General features: G+C 42.0%; 1 protein-coding gene across 5 annotated transcripts in view; it reads left to right on the top strand.

The window, feature by feature from the left end:
* The window catches only part of Specc1 (sperm antigen with calponin homology and coiled-coil domains 1), a 251057-nt gene that overhangs the window by 132591 nt on the left and 99828 nt on the right, over positions 1-18638 (top strand). For all 5 annotated transcript variants that reach the window (XM_055594127.1, XM_055594125.1, XM_055594129.1 and 2 more), the window contains one exon: positions 12769-14351. In XM_055594127.1, coding sequence (XP_055450102.1) covers positions 12769-14351 — 1583 coding nt within the window. The remainder of the gene's footprint in view (positions 1-12768; positions 14352-18638) is intronic.

The raw sequence follows: 18638 nt of genomic DNA, 5'->3' as shown, positions 1-18638 counted from the left end.
CTATAAGTACATGGAAGGAAGCATAGAATTGAGTATCTGTGGCTTCAGTCACTCACCAAAGGTCCCCATGGCTAAAGGGAAACTGCCATATTACCATTAGTATACTCTAATAGAGAACTCATTTGAATACTTGTTTGATTTCCTGGCTTCTACTTTACTCTCCCCAGGGGCTCTCCTTGGATAACTCAGGTTTTTTTCCTTTCAGTGGGTAACACTGAACTTTGGCCTCAACCTTAATTGTTTAAAGGATGTCCCTGGTCTCAGAGAAACTTGGTGAAACTTGAGGAAACACCTTTGTTCCGTGGATGTGATGATGGTTATGATGTGTGGGACTTGGTGCTTCTGGAACTACATCTCTGCTGTGAGGACCTGCAGTATACTAACACAGATGACTGAAGGAGGTAGGCAAGTGCAAGAGACAGAGCTGACTCGGTGTGTCCTGATGCTAGGCTTTGAGTTGACCAGCTAAAACCCTCTTTGTATCTTTGGAAGCTTGAGTTACGTTTTCTGTTGTAAAAGATTTCTAACTCAGAAAGACTGTATCAGAGGTATTTTAAGGTTCTGGCAAGTTTTGGAAGGATTTTAGCAAATCAAAAAAATCTTGAGGCAATTTGTTCAGTGAACTAATGTTGGGTCCTACGAGGCCTTTTGGAGAGAATTAGGAATGTTTTTCTTTGACTGAAGGATAGATGATCAACAGGAAACAAAACTGCCTCCACAAACCCAGAGGTCATGCGGAAGAGTCAGTCAGTTTATTCTTTGTGGTTCCAGGTTCTTTCAGAACTGGAACCAGTGTGTACCATGATAGGGGAGACAGATTTCAGCTTCAGATAAAGAACGATTGTCCAACTGTGAGCTGGTCAGCTCTGGATGAGCCTTGTGTGTGTGTGTTGGGGGAGGGATGGGGGAGTTCTCTTTCATTCAGAGTACTCACTCAGTGGTGACTGAATGGTTCAGCAAATACCAGAAGTTAGATGCACTGATACTACTTTGTGAAAAAATGGGGCTACCAGTTGGGGTCCCTAGTAAAGGGAGCAGGGGCTTTCTCTGGCATGAACTCAGTGGCTGGCTCTCTGATCACCTTGTACTGGGGAGGAGGGGGTGTGCAGCCTTGCCAGTCCTCAGAGGAAGACAATGCAGCCAGTCCTGATGAGACCTGATAGGCTAGGGTCAGATGGAAGGGGAGGAGGACCTCCCCTATCAGTGTAGTCTAGGGGAGGGCACAGGGGGAGAAGAGGGAAGGAGGGTGGGATTGAGAGGAGCTGAGGGTGGGGGCCACAGCCAGGATACAAACTGAATAAGTTGCAATAAATGATAATGATAATAAAAAGAATTTTATTAGAAAAAGAAAGAAAGAAAAATGGGGCTACAGCATTTCTGTTTCTTCCAGTTCTAAACATATATGATTTTATACTTAGGTATCAGAAGATTTACTGTGTGGCCCTTAGGCAGATGGTGAAACCTCTTAGATCCTCAGTCTTATTGTCTATAAGATGATGCTAATAATGCTTAAAAAAAAAAAAAAACCCAAAACTGGGCGTGGTAGTACATGTCTGTAATCACAGTTGCTGGGGTAGCTGAGGCAGGGGGATTGATTATATATACATAAAAGTTTTAGGGCCAACCTGGACAATTTAACAAGATCCTGCCTCAAAACAAAAACAAACCAAAAGATGACCTTCTGTCAGCTGAATTTTATGAGCCTTAAGTGTGTGTGTGAAAATACTTTGAAAAGCAAAGCACCGGTCAGGGGGTGTAGTTCATGGTGATCCTGACATAGGAAGGAAGCTACTTCGAGCCAGGCATAGAACTCCACTGTGATCTATTCTAGTTAGCTCTGACTTGCATGGAGCATCAGAAAACTGGGGGTCAAGCTTTTCCCATCTCCTTAAATGAAGGCTGCATGTGCAGAGGCAGATCTTTTCATTCATTAAAGTACCCCCCCACCCCCAAACACACAGCCCCGTATTCTTGATGTTTGCTGCCTGGAGACCATGTGCTTTATCTTTACACAATGCTGAGGGATTTCTGTTGAGAGGTGCCAAGCTTTGGAGTCAGGCAGTGAGGATTTCATCGGCCTGCACAGTGCTCAGGGATGGCTGGACTTCGCAGAGTGAATTCTGGGGCTAGGCCACCTCTGGCCATGTCTGCTTCCGTGGAAACTAGGTGCCTCTGCTTGCTTTGCGCTCTTCAGGCTTTTGCACGTTGGTAGCTGCCTTTCCAGAGCCATTTTGCATTTTGGCTTCTGGAGATGAGGAAGAGCAGCCAGTGTGTGGGGTGCCTGTGAGAGCGCCCACACCACACCATTATCTTTCCTCACACACTGCTGCTTTGTGTTCTCCTGTGTCTTGCTATAACCCAGCACAGAGCAGTCACTGTGTCCTCTTCAGATTGGAGCCCCCTTCTGAGGGTTAGGGGTCTTTTGTTCAGAAGCTGTGCTGCCCCCCTCTTCTGGAGTGCTGGTCATAGTGGCCGTGCTGTAGAGTGAGCTTTGGGAAAGAGGAGGTTGTAGATTTGTAAGTGTTTTAAATTCTAACCCAAGTTGCTTTGTAAGCAGAATGAGTGAAATTAATTTTGCATTCTTAAAAAAGATTCAGTTATCTTTTTACAAAAACATCTCTAAACATTGAAGCTTCCAATTTTAACAAAGTGAGCAAGTAATTCAGCTGTTTTGGATGAATGTAGAGCTCTTATATTTTTCTTACTGTTTGATTTTCAAAGCAGTCTCCACTAACTTTACTTGGAGAATGTGTGTCCCTGGAAAGAAAGCACTACACCAAGACTCCTGAAAGACAGCCTAGCTCAGGAAAAACTCTTCTTACAAAGTTAAGGTGTGGCTGCAACGTGATAACACATAGTTCCTTATAGCAGAGTATCTGCTCAGGCTTTTTTTTTTAATCTCATGTGTTCTAAGTCCAAAGGCTCAGTGCTGCCTATAAAACCAACAGTTGTTGATTGCCTGCCTCCACACTAGATTGTTCAAATTGCTTTTCTTAATTTGATTGTACTAGTGGTATATGCACAGGTTGGAATGAAAGAGGACAGGAACTGATGCGAACCCAGAGCAGAGCTGCCTATGTCTTGTCCTGCACAGAGACAACTCTTCGATCATGCTTATTGCTGTCATTTAAAATACATATGCAAGCAGCCAGAGGATGGCTCCGAGTGAGGGCCCTTGCCACCAGTCTCAGTTGAAGGAGAGAAACAACTCCTAAAATTTGTCTTTTGACCTCTACATATGTGCTATAAATAAATATTTGTAAAAAAATAAATATTCATAAATAAATGAATAAGTTAAACAAATGTATACATAAAATTTATTTTTGGTTCAGTTTTAAGCACAACACTTCCTGCTCACATATGGATATAGTTTCCCATCATCAGCACCCATCACTGACCGGCATTATCACTCAGAGTACGTAGATTGCACTGGGGTTCAATCTTGGTTCTGTGTGTTCGTGAACAAATGTAGAATAACATGTATTCACCATTTTAGCATCATGCAAAATACTTTCTGTACTTTGCTATTTGTCCCTCTTCCTAAGCCCTAACTGACCTTTTTACTGCTGTGATAGCTTTGTGTTTTCTGGAACATCAAATATGGCAGCCATATAGAATGCAGCCATACCAGATTAGTTCCTTTTACTTACTAATACATCCTCACAAATTCTCCCATGGCTTTTCTTTTTTAAGATTTGTTTATTTATTTACACAGCATTGTGCCTGCATGCCAGAAGAGGGCACCAGATCTCATTATAGATGGTTGTGAGCCACCAGGTGGTTGCTAGGAATTGAACTCAGGACCTTTGGAAGAATGGCCAGTGCTCTTAACCTCTGAGCCATCTCTCCAGTCCCCCCTTGTCTTTTATGACTTCTGTTTCATATTTGGCTGAAGTGTCCCCTAAAATTTCCATGTTAAAGGCCCATGTAGAGTAGCTTAGTCCTGTGAGAGTGGAAACCAAAAAGGTAAGGCCTAATGGGAGGCCTTCAGGTGATAGGATGTGCCCTTGAAGGAGGTTGTGGGACCCAGCTCTCTAACCCTTTCCCCCTTGTTTCTGGCTATAAGGTGAATGTTTTTGCTTGAGATGTGTATGGTTTTAGGCTGCCATGAGCCAAAAACCAATTGGCTGGACCAATAGCCTGAAGCCTCAAAAACTAAGCCCTGGTAACTCTCTTATCTTAATAAGTTGATTATCTTAGGGACTTACAGTGACAGCTGACTAACAGCTCAGTGGCTTTTCTTAAGCATTATATAATATTCCATAACATACGTTCACCCACTGAAGGACATTTTGGTTGCTTTGCAGTTTTGGTCATTATGAGTAAGCAACTAAAAATATCCATGTGTGACAGTGGTTCTCAACCTCTTGGTCTTTGTTGGTTCTTAACCTTCTTAGTGCTGTGACCCTTACAGTATAGTTCCTCATGTTGTGGTAACCCCCAACCATAAAATTGTTTTTGTTGCTACTTCCTAACTGCAATTTTGCTATGTTTTGAATTGTAATGTACCCGTGTCTTCTGGTGGTCTTATGTGAACCCTCTGAAAGGATCATTTGACTCCCAAAGGGGTTGTGACCCACACGTTGAGAACCACTGATGTATGAGGTTTTGTGTGGATATAACATTTCAACTTATTTGGTTAAACAGGGAGTGTATTATTGGGTCATGTAATGTAAGTATCTTTAGTTTAATACCTTTTGCAAGAAAACACTGAAGTGTCTTTCACTGTTGCTATAACATTTAGGTTTCCATCAGCAATGAGAGTTCCAGTTGTTTCTATACTACTTTTGCCAACTGACACAGTCTAGAATCACTTAAAAGAGAGTCTTAATGAGTGTCTAGCTGTCTAGCTCAGTGGGCATGTCTGTGGGAGTTTGTTTTGATTATGTTCCGGCCTAAAAGTGGGCTGCTGCGTTCTCAGGGGTTGGGTCTTGCTGTATAAGTGCAGAGATCACAAGTAGGCACGCCTTCATTCTTTCTGCTCTTGACTGGAAAAGACAAGCTGTTTCAAGTTCCTGCCTTGGCTTCCCCACAAGGATGGACTGTAACCTAGAGTTGTGAGCTGACATAAACCCCTTTTCCCTTAGCTTGCTTTTCATCAGGGTGTTTTTATCACAACAAAAAGAGACTGAAAAGTCACATAGCCTTGCCAGCATTTGGTGTTCTCACGGAGAGTGAAAACGTTGTAATTGGTGTATAATGCTATCCCATTGTTGTGTGGGGTTTTTGTTTTGTTTTTAAGGCAGGGTTTCGCATGCAGTCCAGGCTGTCTTCAATCACTTGGCAGGCATCCTGTGACAGTGGCCCAGTTGCTGAGGTTATATGCTTGTGCATTCGTGCCTAGCTTTCACTGTTGTAGCCTGCAGTCCACAAATGATGTTCTGTGGAGCTTTTCGGACGCCCATTTCCCACCCGTGCGTCTTGGCTGGTGAGATGTCTATTCAGAACTTCTGTGCCTTTTTAAGCAGGTGGTTTTCTCGTTATTGAGCTTTAAGAGTTCTTTATATACTGTATGAATAACTGTCCTTTATCAGTTTTTAGTCCTTGTTGTTGTCACTTTTAATAATGCGTTGTATCTTTATTTCTAGTAATGTCACCTGTATGTAGTATCTTTGACTCTGTGTTAGTAAGGGCAGTGTTGATGTTAACGATACTCTCCTCCCTACCTGCCAGCTCTGTGTACCTTGTCATCTGTGGCTCCGTTTCATCTGTTCTTTAACTTTTTCACCTTTAAGCATGATGATACTCAAATGATTTTGGAAGTAGTCTCTCAAGCTCCATGTATAGGCATTTTATGTAGGGTTGACGTTATTGTGAACTCGGATCTCATCATCCTTGCAGGATGAAGTGATGGGTTATAGTTTTTTCCCCTGTTTATATAACTCCTCATGTTGAGTGAAGTTTTTTGGTCTTTCACTGTTTTTGTTTTATCTTAATTTTTTTTCATCCCTTCATACAAGTAGATGTTCTGTAAAAGAAACTCCCTCTCTGGCACTCTGACCTCTTGAACTAGTCTAGACGTGTCTTCCATACTTGCTTCTGGGCATCTGTAGTAGTTATTTTTCTTGTGACTGTTTTGTTATCTTTTTTTTCCTCCCACAAATATGTTAAAAAAAAAAAGCAGTTTGAGGGAAGAAGGATTTATTTTAATTCTAGCCTTGGCATCTAAACTTGGGACTGGTGATATTGTCACAGCAGAAGGGAAGAGGGAAAGTGGTGAAACAGAAAGAAGGGCCATGGCAAACCGGGATCAGCTATATAACCCAAAGATTGTCCCCAGTGACCTACTTCTAGCCGAGGCACACCTGTTAAAGGTTCCACAACCTCTCAAAGCAGAGCCACCAGCCAGGGTCCTGGTGTTCAAACACATGACACTGTGGGAGGCATGTACGCAATATATTGTTTTTACTTGTAAACCTTAGTACTCCACCCCTGGCCCCCAGAGGCTCACAACTAGCTTATTATACAAATATGCTTTCGGTTCATTTTCTAAAGTCCCCACAGCATAGTTTTGACACTGTTCAAAGGTCCAAAACAAAAAACAAATTACACCTGTTATACAAAGCAGTGAGTAAATGTCCTTATTCTAAAAGGAAGGAATTAGGGGGGCCAGGGCACAGCAAAGAAAGACAGGATCAAAAGAAGACCCCAAAACCTGTAGCTTTGTGTCTTGCATCTGGGGTTTGTGATGGCATCCTAGGGGTTCCAGTGGGCTTGGACAGCTCCACCTCTTCAAGTCTGCTGTAGGGGGCTGGGAAGGACATGTGGTCTCTCTCCTACCCTGGCTTTCCTTAGTGAATTTTCCATATTCCTGGCATTTACAACATCCTGGAATTTCTGAAACTTGTGGCTTAGGCTTTACTTTCCCAGCTTTGCTCACAGCCTTTCTGGGAGTGCCATGATGGAAATTTGACCCTGCTGTATATTAACCTGCCCCAGCAACTTTCTGGAATCTCAACACAAGCCTTCACGATGCCCTCTTTCTTGCATTTTGCATATCTGCAAAACTAGCACCATTTTGATGATGACAAGTTCTGTTTACAGCTTAAGGTGTAGCTTAGCTACTTGGGTCCTCATGGCTAAACCTGCCAAAATGCTTTCCTAGGCAGCCGTTTTCACCAAGGTGTCCTGAAGGCTCTTTCTTGGAACTCTCAAATGAATTAACATTATGCCCTAGAGCTCTTAATAGGTGAGGTCAGGCTCCTCCCATTTTGTCCCAGCACAAAGCCAGAGGCTTCAGTTAATCTTTAACAACTATAACTCCTTTGTTTTTCCCCTCTACTTTTTACTCTCTATACATCTGGGTAAGTGCAGTGAGCAGTAGCTATGCTACAATCTGAATGCTGTGCTCTCTGGAAATATCTCCCACCAAACAAAATAGTCCGTAAATTTTGAATTCAGTTTTACTCAGATTTTCAGGATTCAGGCAGATTGCAGCCAGGTTCCTTGCCAGAATGGAAAACTAATGGTTTCTAGCCTAGGCCCTAACAGAATCCGTGTTCCCTTTTGAAACCTCTGAAATAGTTTACTGTCTGCATTTCTTTTGATATTGGTCATCTAAACTTCCTTTAAAGTTACCCATTGATCGCTGACTGGGTTCTTTCTAATGCTTCTCATTAGCCTGCCATTCCAAACTCTTTTATGTTTCTTCCACAAACCAGTTCCAAAAGCTTTTAAATGATGTGGTCAGGTTTATCATAGCAATGGCCTTACTTCTCAGCACCAGTTTTCTACTAGTTACTTTTCATACCACCTTGACCGAATACCTAAAAGAAGAACGGAGGGGAAGGGCCTACCATAGCCCACAGTTCTATGGCTTGATTGTTGGGACTCTTGATGCAGGAAAGTAGCTTCCATAACAGCTACTTACATAACAGTGTCAGATAGAAAGCAGAGGCATGCTCAGGCTAGAACTGGGACCAGGCTACAAACTGTAAACAATAGTGGACCAATCTCTCTTGACTATGACAGGTGCTGCAGTGAGCCTAGGCTGAAGTCTTTTTGGACTGTCAAGGCCAGATGAGGATCTAGACACTAAGGGGTCACTTGGGCTTGAAAGGAAACTTTGGCCCCTCTAACCTTTCTTTAATCAGTTGTTCCGTATTTGTGAGAGTAAGTAAAAGGTCCTGCTTGTCCCAACTGTGGCTTCCATTGGAAGGAGTGAGGAAACTTTTCCTCCATGTTGAACCTCCTCTTTGTAGACCTGACATTAGCTAGAGTACAAAGACTTCCCAGAACAAGAGAACAGGAGATTCTACAGTTACAGGACATTTCAAGAGATGGCTTGCAGTCCCCTGGAACCTCGTTGACCTTAGGAGGCAAAAGAAACTATTCTCCTCTTTAGTCCCCCTGACCACATTACTATGGCCTCCAAGTCTGGTTCTTGAACAGCCAGAAGATCAGCTATGCCAGTTTGGTACTTTTCACTACTGAGTATGTTTCCATAACTAACCATTTCTAAATAAACTTTGAGCCAGTCCTTTTAATTGTTGATCTTTGAAACTTTAATAACTATATACAGCATCTCTAAGTTTCATCCTTCTGTACCTTAAATAACTCACTCAGACTTTTATAATCTGTATAAACTTTTTAGTTTTCCATTCTGTAAACATCTAACCATCTTTATTTTCATATATAAAAAATTTTCTCATTAATAAAACAGTTTCCATTTTTGCATCCTTCTAACATTTCCTTTTATTTACTGGTTTCCTTTCTGAATACCTTAAGATATAATTTACTATTTGTTGTGAAAAAAAAAAATTCTCCCAGTCAGGGAGAAGGAGCTAAGCAATGTGTGTGCCCTTCCATAAAGACCCAAAGACAAACCAAGGTTCAGTCTCATCAGAGTTTTACCCCAAGGAACTGACAAGTTTATTGGACTTACTAAGCATGAGTGAGGGACTGCTGTCGGGACTCTGGGTACCCAAAAGCAGCCACACTGGAAAGTCTTTGCCCATGTACAATGTTGAGGATACTGACCTGTGTTACCTGGGTGTATTGATAGTCAAAGAGAAGTGAATGAGGTTGAGTATCATGGTCAGAACAAGTCTGATACTGGCACAGACTTGGAATAAGAAACAGATTCTGGTCTGGCATTGTGGCATATGCCTTTAATCCTAACATTGGGGAGGCAGAGGTAGGTTGATCTCTATGGATTTGGGACCAGCCTGGGCTACATAGAGAGTTCTAGCCAGCCAGAGGTATAGTGAGACCCTATCTGGAAGCAAAACAAAAAGAAACAGATTCTGTGATCGAAATAAGGATATGATGCTTAACTGATTGTTCAGTTTGTCCCAAAGGTCTGGGTGACTGGAATCAGAAAGACCCGAGAAAAGGAGGTCTCAGAAATTTAGATAGGGTAGTCTAGGTTCAGACCAAAACAAGAGGAAAGTAACAACCCAGGAGCATTTCTAAAATAGTTGATAAGATTTGCTGGCCAATTGCTTGGTTGCAAAAAGAAAAGAGGAGGGAGAATTTAAGTATGAATTGAAGGTCCTTAGACGCAGAGTTGAGAGAATACAGAGATACAGAAAACCTTAAAGAAAAACAAAAAGAGCAGTGTAGTATTAACAAAGGAGAAAGAATAGATGCAACAAATATTTGCATTATACATTTCATAACATACTGGGTGCATTTCATAAATGAACTTTGGTTTGCTGTTAAAATTTTTGAGAGGTTTATACAAGGCACAGGTAATAATTATTAGGAGAACAGACAAAACTTTGGCAGCAAAAGGAAGGAAAAGCAACAAATGACGAAAGGTTGAAGGAGAATGGGGGAGGAAGGAAGAGGAGCTTCATTTAAGTGATATTTGAGGAATGGCAGGTGCTGTTGTGATAATCCTATCCTGCTGTGATAATCTGCAGGCTTGCCTGTTGGACACAGTTACTGTGAAACATGAGTGATCTTCCAGTCTTTAGCCTGGCTCTCTCCAAGATGACTTCATTCTAGTGGATTGGTATTACAAAAACATTTTATGGCTGAGTGGTTGCAATCTTCATTTTATAAGAATAATTAAACTTTTTCTTTATTGAGTAATTTAGTGTGATGCAAGCTAGCTAACTAGATGTGTACAAATTTTAGAAGTCTGTCACAGTACTCTGTCTGGAGAGCACAATTTAAATTTCTTTTTAGATTTATTTGTTTTATGTTTATGAGTGTGCATCACACGAGGGCCTAGTGCTCTGCTTGCAGAAGTTAGAAGAGGGTATCAGATGCCCTGGGACTGGAGTTACAGATAGTTGTGAGTCACTTTGTGGGTGCAATCTGGATCCTCTGCAAGAGCAACGAGTGCTCGCCCATCTTTCTATCTCTCCATCCCTCCCTCCCTCTTTCTCTCTCTCTCTTTCTTTCTGGCCTTTTGAGACAAAGTTTCTCTGTGTAACAGCCTGGTTGTCCTGGAGCTGGCTTTGTAAACCAGGCTGGTATCACAGAGATCCACCTGCCTCTGCCCCACTGAGTGCTGGGATTAAAGGTATGCACCACCATGCACGCCCCACGAGAACCAGGGTTTCTGCGTAGTGGCTGCCATTGCTGCCCATTGTCATTGTTATGCTGAGGTTAGCTGCTGCTCCCTCTTTTGGCAGTCTGGGCCAGCCTAGACTCTGAATCTCTGAACACCAGGCTGTCACCAGTGAAGGGTACATTCTACACACCCTTCCTACACTGCAGAAAGGGAGAGACGGGTTATCTCTGGGATCTTTCCTGATTAGAAAGCAGGCTATAGCAGGCAGCCCAGACTCCAGAGGTCTTTACAATTTTTAAGTAAGTTTAAGCCTAGAGTCTTCATTTCCCTGTGATCCCTGTGTGAGCTTTAATGTTTTTACTACTAGTTATTATTGATATTATATATAATATAGCAAAAAATATGAAAAAATCGTTGCACTTACATTTCTCGTAATAATATTCTAAATTCTGTATTATTTCCTGGTTTTTAACAATCTCTTTAACATTTGTAGCTATTCCACATCCTTATACCATTTGTTTTTGTTTCTCTGTTTTATTTTCTTTGTTCTTTTTTTTTTCTTTTGGTTTTTCAAGACAGGGTTTCTCTACGGCCCTGGCTGTCCTGGCACTCTCTGTGTACACCAGGCTTGTGTCTAACTCAGAGATCAGCCTGCTTGTTTCTGCCTTCCAAGTGCCAATTCTGTTTTCTAGTTCCTTGTCAAAGTCCTCCCTTCCCCCACCTCTTCCTTGTTGAAGGTGGAATTCTGGGTCCTGGACATGCTAGGCAAGTATGTTACTATTCAGGCCCAAGCCCCTCTTCCTATCCCAAAGTTCACTCATTTAAAATATGTACTTGGGAAATGTAAACAAACTTAATGTTTTATTTAGTTTTCAACACTGTCTGTATAGCTGTATTAGGCTGCACATTATAGAATACCTAATTCAGAGTGACTTATAGGAAACATGTAAATCAGCTGTTCCAGCAATAGGCCAAGCTTCAGGGTTGATATGATGCCATTAAGAATTTGGTGTCAGAGGTTAAGAACACTGGCTGTTCTTCCCACAGGTGCTGAGTTCAATTCCCAGCAACCACATGGTGGCTCACAACCATCTATAATGTAATCTGGTGCCCTCTTCTGATCCGCAAGCACATATGCAGGCAGAATGCTGTATAAAAAAAATAAATCTTAAAAAAAAAAAAAAAAAAGAATTTGGTGTCCTTCTTTCTGACACAGAGTGAGTCTTAGCCTCGTCACAGGATGGCAGAGTGGTTGCCAGCCATATGCTTTTCTCCTAATGGCTAGTGATATGTAGCAGCCCACTCCTGTGCCCCTCCACCACAAAAACCCGATTTTTTTCTAGTATCCATAGATATTTAATTTTTTATATAAAAATATTTTTCACACAGTATATTTTGATCATATTTGTTACCCTCCCAGCTCCTCCCAGATCCCTCTCAAAAAATAAAAAAAAACCAACAAAATGGAGGACATAATAGACAAGCAGACTTAAAGAAAATCAATAAGACAAACAAAACAAAACAAAATGTAAAGGAAGAAAACATGGAGTTCATTTTGTGTTGGCGTGGAGCCTGTCCTGGAGTGTGATTGATGTGCCCTGTGACGTTGCATTGGAGAAAACTAATTTTCTCTTTCCCAGCCGATATCAACTGCAAATAGCTTCTTGGTTAGGGGTAGGGCTTTGTGCCCACTTCTCCTTTTCAGTGCTGGGATTTTGTCTGGTTTCAGTTTGTACAGGACTTACGCATGCTGCCACAGTCTTCATGAGTTCACATGTCTATCAGCCTTGTATGTGGAAACACTTTTCTTGGAGTCATCTGCTATCTCTGGCTCTTAAAATCTTTCCATCTCCTCTTTCATATAGGTCCCAGAGTCTGAAGGAGAGGGGTTTGATAAAGAGATCCCGTTTAGGGATGAGTACTCCAAATTTGCTCGCTCTCTGCACACTGTCCAGTTGCAGATCTCTTTGTTAATTACCATCTACTCCAAGAAAAAGCTTTTCTGATGAGAGTTACACATTTCTCTGCTCTGAGTCCCCAGCCTAGAGTGGCAGCTTTGGCTTCTTGGTTGTGTCCGTAGATCTTAACTGAGCTATGCATTTCTGTCTTGAACCACCAGTTGCGGTGGGGATAGGATTGTTCTGGATTGCTCAGGCTTACTGAACTACCTAGAAGAGGGAGAATTGGATGAAGGGTGACAGCCATACCATCCTTTATGCCATATTTTGAGGACATTTGAGTTTCATTATAAAAATGCTTGCTTGCTCTTTTTTTCAATGTTTTTATTCTTCTTTTGTTTTTAGGGACTGTTCCAACAACCAAACGGACAGGCATTCCAGCTCCACGGGAACTCTCAGTAACTATCTCAAGAGAGAGGTCTGTGCCACGTGGTCCCTCCAGTTCAAAGAAGGTGGGCTCCAGTCCAACTTCCTCCTGCAATCCAACTCCTACCAAGCACCTAAGGACCACCTCTGCAAAACCTAAGCAAGAGCATGAAGGTTCAGAGAAGGCTGTGCTTGAGTCCCAGGTTCGGGAACTTCTGGCAGAAGCCAAAACCAAAGACAGTGAAATAAACAGGCTTCGGAGTGAACTAAAAAAATGTAAAGAGAGGTGGGTCCTGAGCTCTGAAGACCCCTGTGCTTCAGACCCAAGTGCAGAGGGCACATTGGTCCCCGTGGGAGACACAGAGCCTTTGATAAGAACCCTCGAGGAGAAGAACAAGACCTTTCAGAAAGAGCTTGCTGACTTAGAGGAAGAGAACAGGGCCTTGAAAGAGAAACTGACTTACCTTGAGCAGTCACCAAACTCAGAAGGGGCAGCAAGTCACACTGGTGACAGCAGCTGCCCAACATCCATTACCCAAGAGTCCAGCTTCGGAAGCCCAGTTAGAAATGAATTGTCCAGTGAAACGGACGAGTATAGAAGAAGCCTACACGGAAGTGCATTGCGGACCTCAGGATCTTCAAGCAGTGATGTCACTAAAGCCTCTCTGTCACCGGATGCCTCAGATTTTGAGCATATCACTGCAGACACCCCATCTCGGCCCCTGTCAGCCACTAGCAACCCTTTTAAGGGCTCCAAGTGTTCCCCTACTGGGAGCTCCCCAAACAATGCAAGTGAGCTGTCCTTGGCATCTCTCACCGAGAAGATCCAGAAGATGGAGGAAAGTCAGCACAGCACCGCGGAAGAGCTTCAGGCTACTCTGCAGGAACTGTCAGACCAGCAGCAGATGGTGCAGGAGCTGACAGCTGAGAATGAGAAGCTAGCGGATGAGAAGACCATTTTAGAGACCTCTTTCCACCAGCACCGAGAGAGGGCAGAACAGCTGAGTCAGGAAAATGAGAAACTGATCAATCTTCTGCAAGAGCGAGTGAAGAATGAGGAGCCTAGTGCCCAAGGAGGAAAAATCCTCGAGCTGGAGCAGAAGTGCACAGATATTCTTGAGAAGAGCCGCTTTGAAAGAGAGAAGCTGCTCAACATTCAGCAGCAGTTGACCTGTAGCCTACGGAAGGTTGAGGAAGAAAACCAAGGAGCGATAGACATGATTAAGCACCTGAAGGAAGAAAATGAAAAGCTGAGTGGGCTCCTAGAACACGAGCGGTGTAATAATAGTGTGATGGCCAAAACTTTGGAGGAATGTAGGGTTACCTTGGAAGACTTGAAAATGGAGAATGGGTCCTTGAAGGCTCATTTGGAGGCCGATAAGCAAGAGGCCACAGAGGCCAGCAGTACCGTGGGGCAGATGGCAGAGAACTTTGAGGTCCAGGAAATGCTGAAAGTGGCTCGGTCTGAGAAAGATCAACTGCAACTGTCTTGCACGGAGCTCAGACAAGAATTGCTAAAGGCAAATAGTGAAATTAAACACGTTTCCAGCCTGCTAGCTAAGGTAAGGAGAGGGATCTCAGCTAGTATTTGTTGACATTTCTCTTCGAGACCTTAACAACATGGAGCAAAGAGAATCAGTTGTTCAACTCTATTTGTGAATCCAGCATTCCAGTTTGAAAATCTATTAGAGTTTAGACAGGTTAGTACTGGGGATTCTGAAGTAAAAACACTCAGATTTTTATACAGATAGTTCAAAGATTAATGGAATTATATCACATGGTATGATGTAGTAATGAAGAATATCAGGGGTGGCATGTGCCTTGGTGGGAGGATGCTTTCATAGTATCCTTGAGGCTTTAGATTTCATCCCTAGCACCACACAAAAATGGGATGAACTACAATTTAGAACCATCCAGGATACATTGATTGACTTTTTGATGCATTTAATACTTTCTGAGCATATTCTAGCACTGGCTCCTTTAAATGTTGTTTAAAATGCCATCTAATATTTATCATGTAACTGTTTTATATTCACTAGTCCACTGTTATTGCCATGTGTGTATTATTAGTTGTTTATGTGCTTTCTGGTCTAAGGATATTAAAAGTAAATTTTTATATATCTCTGATTATTTCTTCAGGAAAAATTCCTAGACGTTGACTTAGTGAGTCAAAGAGTATAAACATTTTAAAGACTTTCAACACATTTGGCCAAATTGCCCGCCAGAAATAATACGCCAATTTGTTCCCACCAGTTCATGAGAGTACTTGCTTCCTTGAGCCCTTGCCAAAACGTCGTACTAAATTATATCATTCAAATCTGTTAATCATTTCCTGAAAAAAAAATTTTTTTTAGCTTAGAGCTTAAGATGAAATAAGTGATTGTGGCTTTCATTTTTAAAATAACTCTTTGATTTGGCTGGAATGTTGCTGTGTGATACAAGATTATTGGTGGTGATTGTGTGATCGTTGTCTGCCTCACAGGGTGAGTGCTGGCTTCTTGTTCCTGTCTTTCTAGCTCTGGGTCCATGATTTGGGGGGCTGCTGGGAGTATTGGAGTGAAAGCATCTGTCAGTGTTTCAAAAGGCAGTTAGTTGTGCTGTGGGCTCATTGGGAGGTTTCTACCAGTTGCTGCGTCTGTTTTAGGATGGGTCAGTAGCAGCCCAGTTCTGTACTCGGCTGTCTTCTGTCTCGGTGGTAGGTTGTCTGGGGAGATTTTATCTTTGCCTGTGTTGTAATTCACAAGTATTTTATTGAAGGAATGGAAGCATCAGTGGTTATGAGCCAGCTGCTCATTTGAATTGTATGTTGATAAATGAAGCTTTGCATTAAGTCACCTTGTAAAATAAGAATGTTCTCTTTTGTTGTTTACAGTTCACTCATTACTTATTTTGCAAAATGTTTAATCTCCCACCCAGATGGACCTTCATTAAAAAAAAAACAACAACAACACTTTTTTAAGATTTATTTTATCTTATGTGTATGAGTGTTTTGCCTGCATGTATGTGCTCCACATGCTTGTCTACTGCCCACATATGCTAGAAGAGATCATCAGAGCTCCTGGAACTGGAGCTACAGATGGTTGTGAGCTACCATGTGGATGCTGGGGAAAGTGCCTGTGTCCTCTGCAAGAACAGTGCTCTAAATCACTGAGGTCCTCTTGGACTTTCTTGAAGCCCTTCCTCTGGCTGTCTCTGGCATTTTAAGTAATTTGACATCTCAAGTAGCATATTTTTTCCAGTCAAATGATTATATATTCATTACAGAAGATTTAGTAAAATACAGAAAAGAAAATGAGCACTGCCTTTAATGCTATCACCAGAAGGAAAATCTACCAAAATTTTGTTATATATATATATATATATATATATATATCTTGGACATTTTTCTCGGTTGATATAATCCTTGGTTTGCATACAAACCCATATAATAGTTCATCTTTCTTTATAAGAGAACAGAGTATGTGTGGCCACAATATACAAATACACTGAACCAATTAGATTACTATACAAGTTCCACTTGTAACCTTTTTTCCCCTTGTAGAGATAGGGTTTCTCTGTTTAGTGCTGGCTGTCCTGGAAGTAGCTCTGTAGACCAGGCTGCCCTCTGCCTTCCAAGTGCTGGCATTAAAGGTGTGAGCCACCACACCCAGCCTAAACTCTTTCTTAATATATTTCTACAGTTATCCTTTTTAAAATAATTTTTATAATTTGTTTTCTTTCCTGGTTTCTTGAGTAAAATTCTTTAACTTTACCCTCCCCTGGTTGGGTTTAAAGGTATAAATTTGCCCTTTCTTATAGCTTAGCCAAAGTAAAGACAACAAAATCTAGAGTTTTTCTTGTATACATTTAATCTATTTGGAGAAAATGGAAAACGTATGTTTCCTATAGAGCACAACACACAAAAACATACTTAAAATCAAATTACTTTTAAATAGTTAAACTGTTATTCACATAGTCCCATGTGTTTACTGATTTTTCTGCCAACTAAAATTATTATGTACTGACTGTAGGAGTCTAGCCACTGTTTAGTTAAGAGTCTAAGGGGAAAAATACATGAGGTGTAATGCTACATACACAGGGTTTCTTTTATAGGTATTACGACTCCAGGTCTGTGATTTTGCATTGCCTTGTGTACAGAGAACACATTTATATAAGTCATCAAATTGAAGAAGCAAATTCCAGACCTCTTAAACTCTGTTTTCTGTTGCACCTGACACTGGGTAATTCAGAAGAGAAACGGTTATTTCAAGAGAGATTCAAAAGAGAAAGATATTTGAGCTGCTAGTTCAAGATGCTGGAAGTGTAAAGTCAAGCGTGTGTGTCTGCTGAGGGATGGGGTGTTTCTACTCATGACAGGGTGGGAAGAATGAACTACCTTATGTGAGAAGGCAAGGGGGAGAGGGTGAGTGGAGGTGTCAGCTTTACAACAAGGCCCTTGCTCTTTAGTCCGCTGAGCAAGAGAGAGCCCAGGAGACTGCACCCATATACTCTTTTTTTAAAATAGAGTTATTATTATTTATACAGTATTCTGCCTGCATATATGCCTGCATCCTAGAAGAGGGCACCAGATCTCATTATAAATGGTTGTGAGCCACCATGTGTTGCTGGGAATTGAACTCAGGACCTCTAGAAGAACAGCCAGTGCACTTAACCACTGAGTCATCTTTCCAGGTTACCCATGCACTCTTAAGTAGCCTCCTCCTACTTACTTCTAAAAAGCCTTACACCAGTATTCATTACTTCTCTCATGGCTGTGTCAAAATACTTACTAAATACTTAAGGAAGGATTTATTTGGACTCAGTTTTGAGGGGGAAGCATGGCAGTAGGAGATGCGTCAGCCCTTCACTCTAGTCTGGAAGTGGAGAAGGGTGAATCTTGCTTTTCCTGTACTCAGTCCTAGACTCCAGCCCAGGAGACAGTGCTGTCTGTATTTAGGGTAGGTCTCCCCCTCTTCAGTCTTCAGTTAAACCTTTCTGGAAGTTCATAAGACACGCCAGATGTGTTTCCATGGTGATTCCAAATCTAGTCAAGATTAGCCATAATTCCTCCTAATACTACCACACTGGAAATAAAATTTCAACATGAGTCTGGGTAAAGATAAACCATATCCGAACTGTAGTACAGGCTGACAGCTCAGTGTATCCCCATGGCAGAATATCAACTAATCCCCAGCAACCGTGGATTCCAGTAATGTTCCTGAAGGAACCCACCCATTCTTAAAGGACAGCAGGACAGGAGCTCATCACATGCTTTCTAGAATGTGCCTGTTTCCCCAGCAGGTCTCTGATCTTAAAGCCCTGTAAAAAGTGGTGGACCCTGAACTGCTAGACGGACTAAGGAAGGATGGTGTCAGTGGGAGCCAGATCCACCTTCGGCCTCTGCCCCTGTGCTTCCATGTGCTTTCACTGGAGAGTGCTACCCTGTACATCAGTTTTCTTCTTTAACCTGCTTTCCTTGCGATGGATTTATTTCCTTCCTTAGATGTGTCATTACCTCTAGTGAGGTAAGGCCACAGCACCATTCTCTTCCTTCATCGTGACCTCAGAGGTCATCTGTGAGTAGCCGTGATGCTCCCATACCTCTGTCCTTTACATGTTTTGGGGCAGCACCTATTGTCCATGTCCTTCCCAGACACAGCCCTGCTTGGCTGCTCACTGTTAGCTCCCAGTGGCAAAATTCAAATTCCTAGCTTCATCTCTGGCTCTGAGTTTTCTATAACCCTCATCCCTTTTTTAAACAGCAGAAGTGTAAATATACCAGAGTAACTCCATCCTAGGCAGAATAGCATTGAAAACACACACACACACACACACACACACACACACACACACACACACACACACACACA

The sequence above is a fragment of the Psammomys obesus genome, unplaced genomic scaffold, assembly GCF_907164565.1.
Source record: "Psammomys obesus unplaced genomic scaffold, mPsaObe1.curated_primary_1811, whole genome shotgun sequence".
Taxonomy (NCBI): domain Eukaryota; kingdom Metazoa; phylum Chordata; class Mammalia; order Rodentia; family Muridae; genus Psammomys; species Psammomys obesus.
Note: the sequence above shows the minus strand (reverse complement) of the source record. Positions and strands in the feature narration are given on the sequence as shown.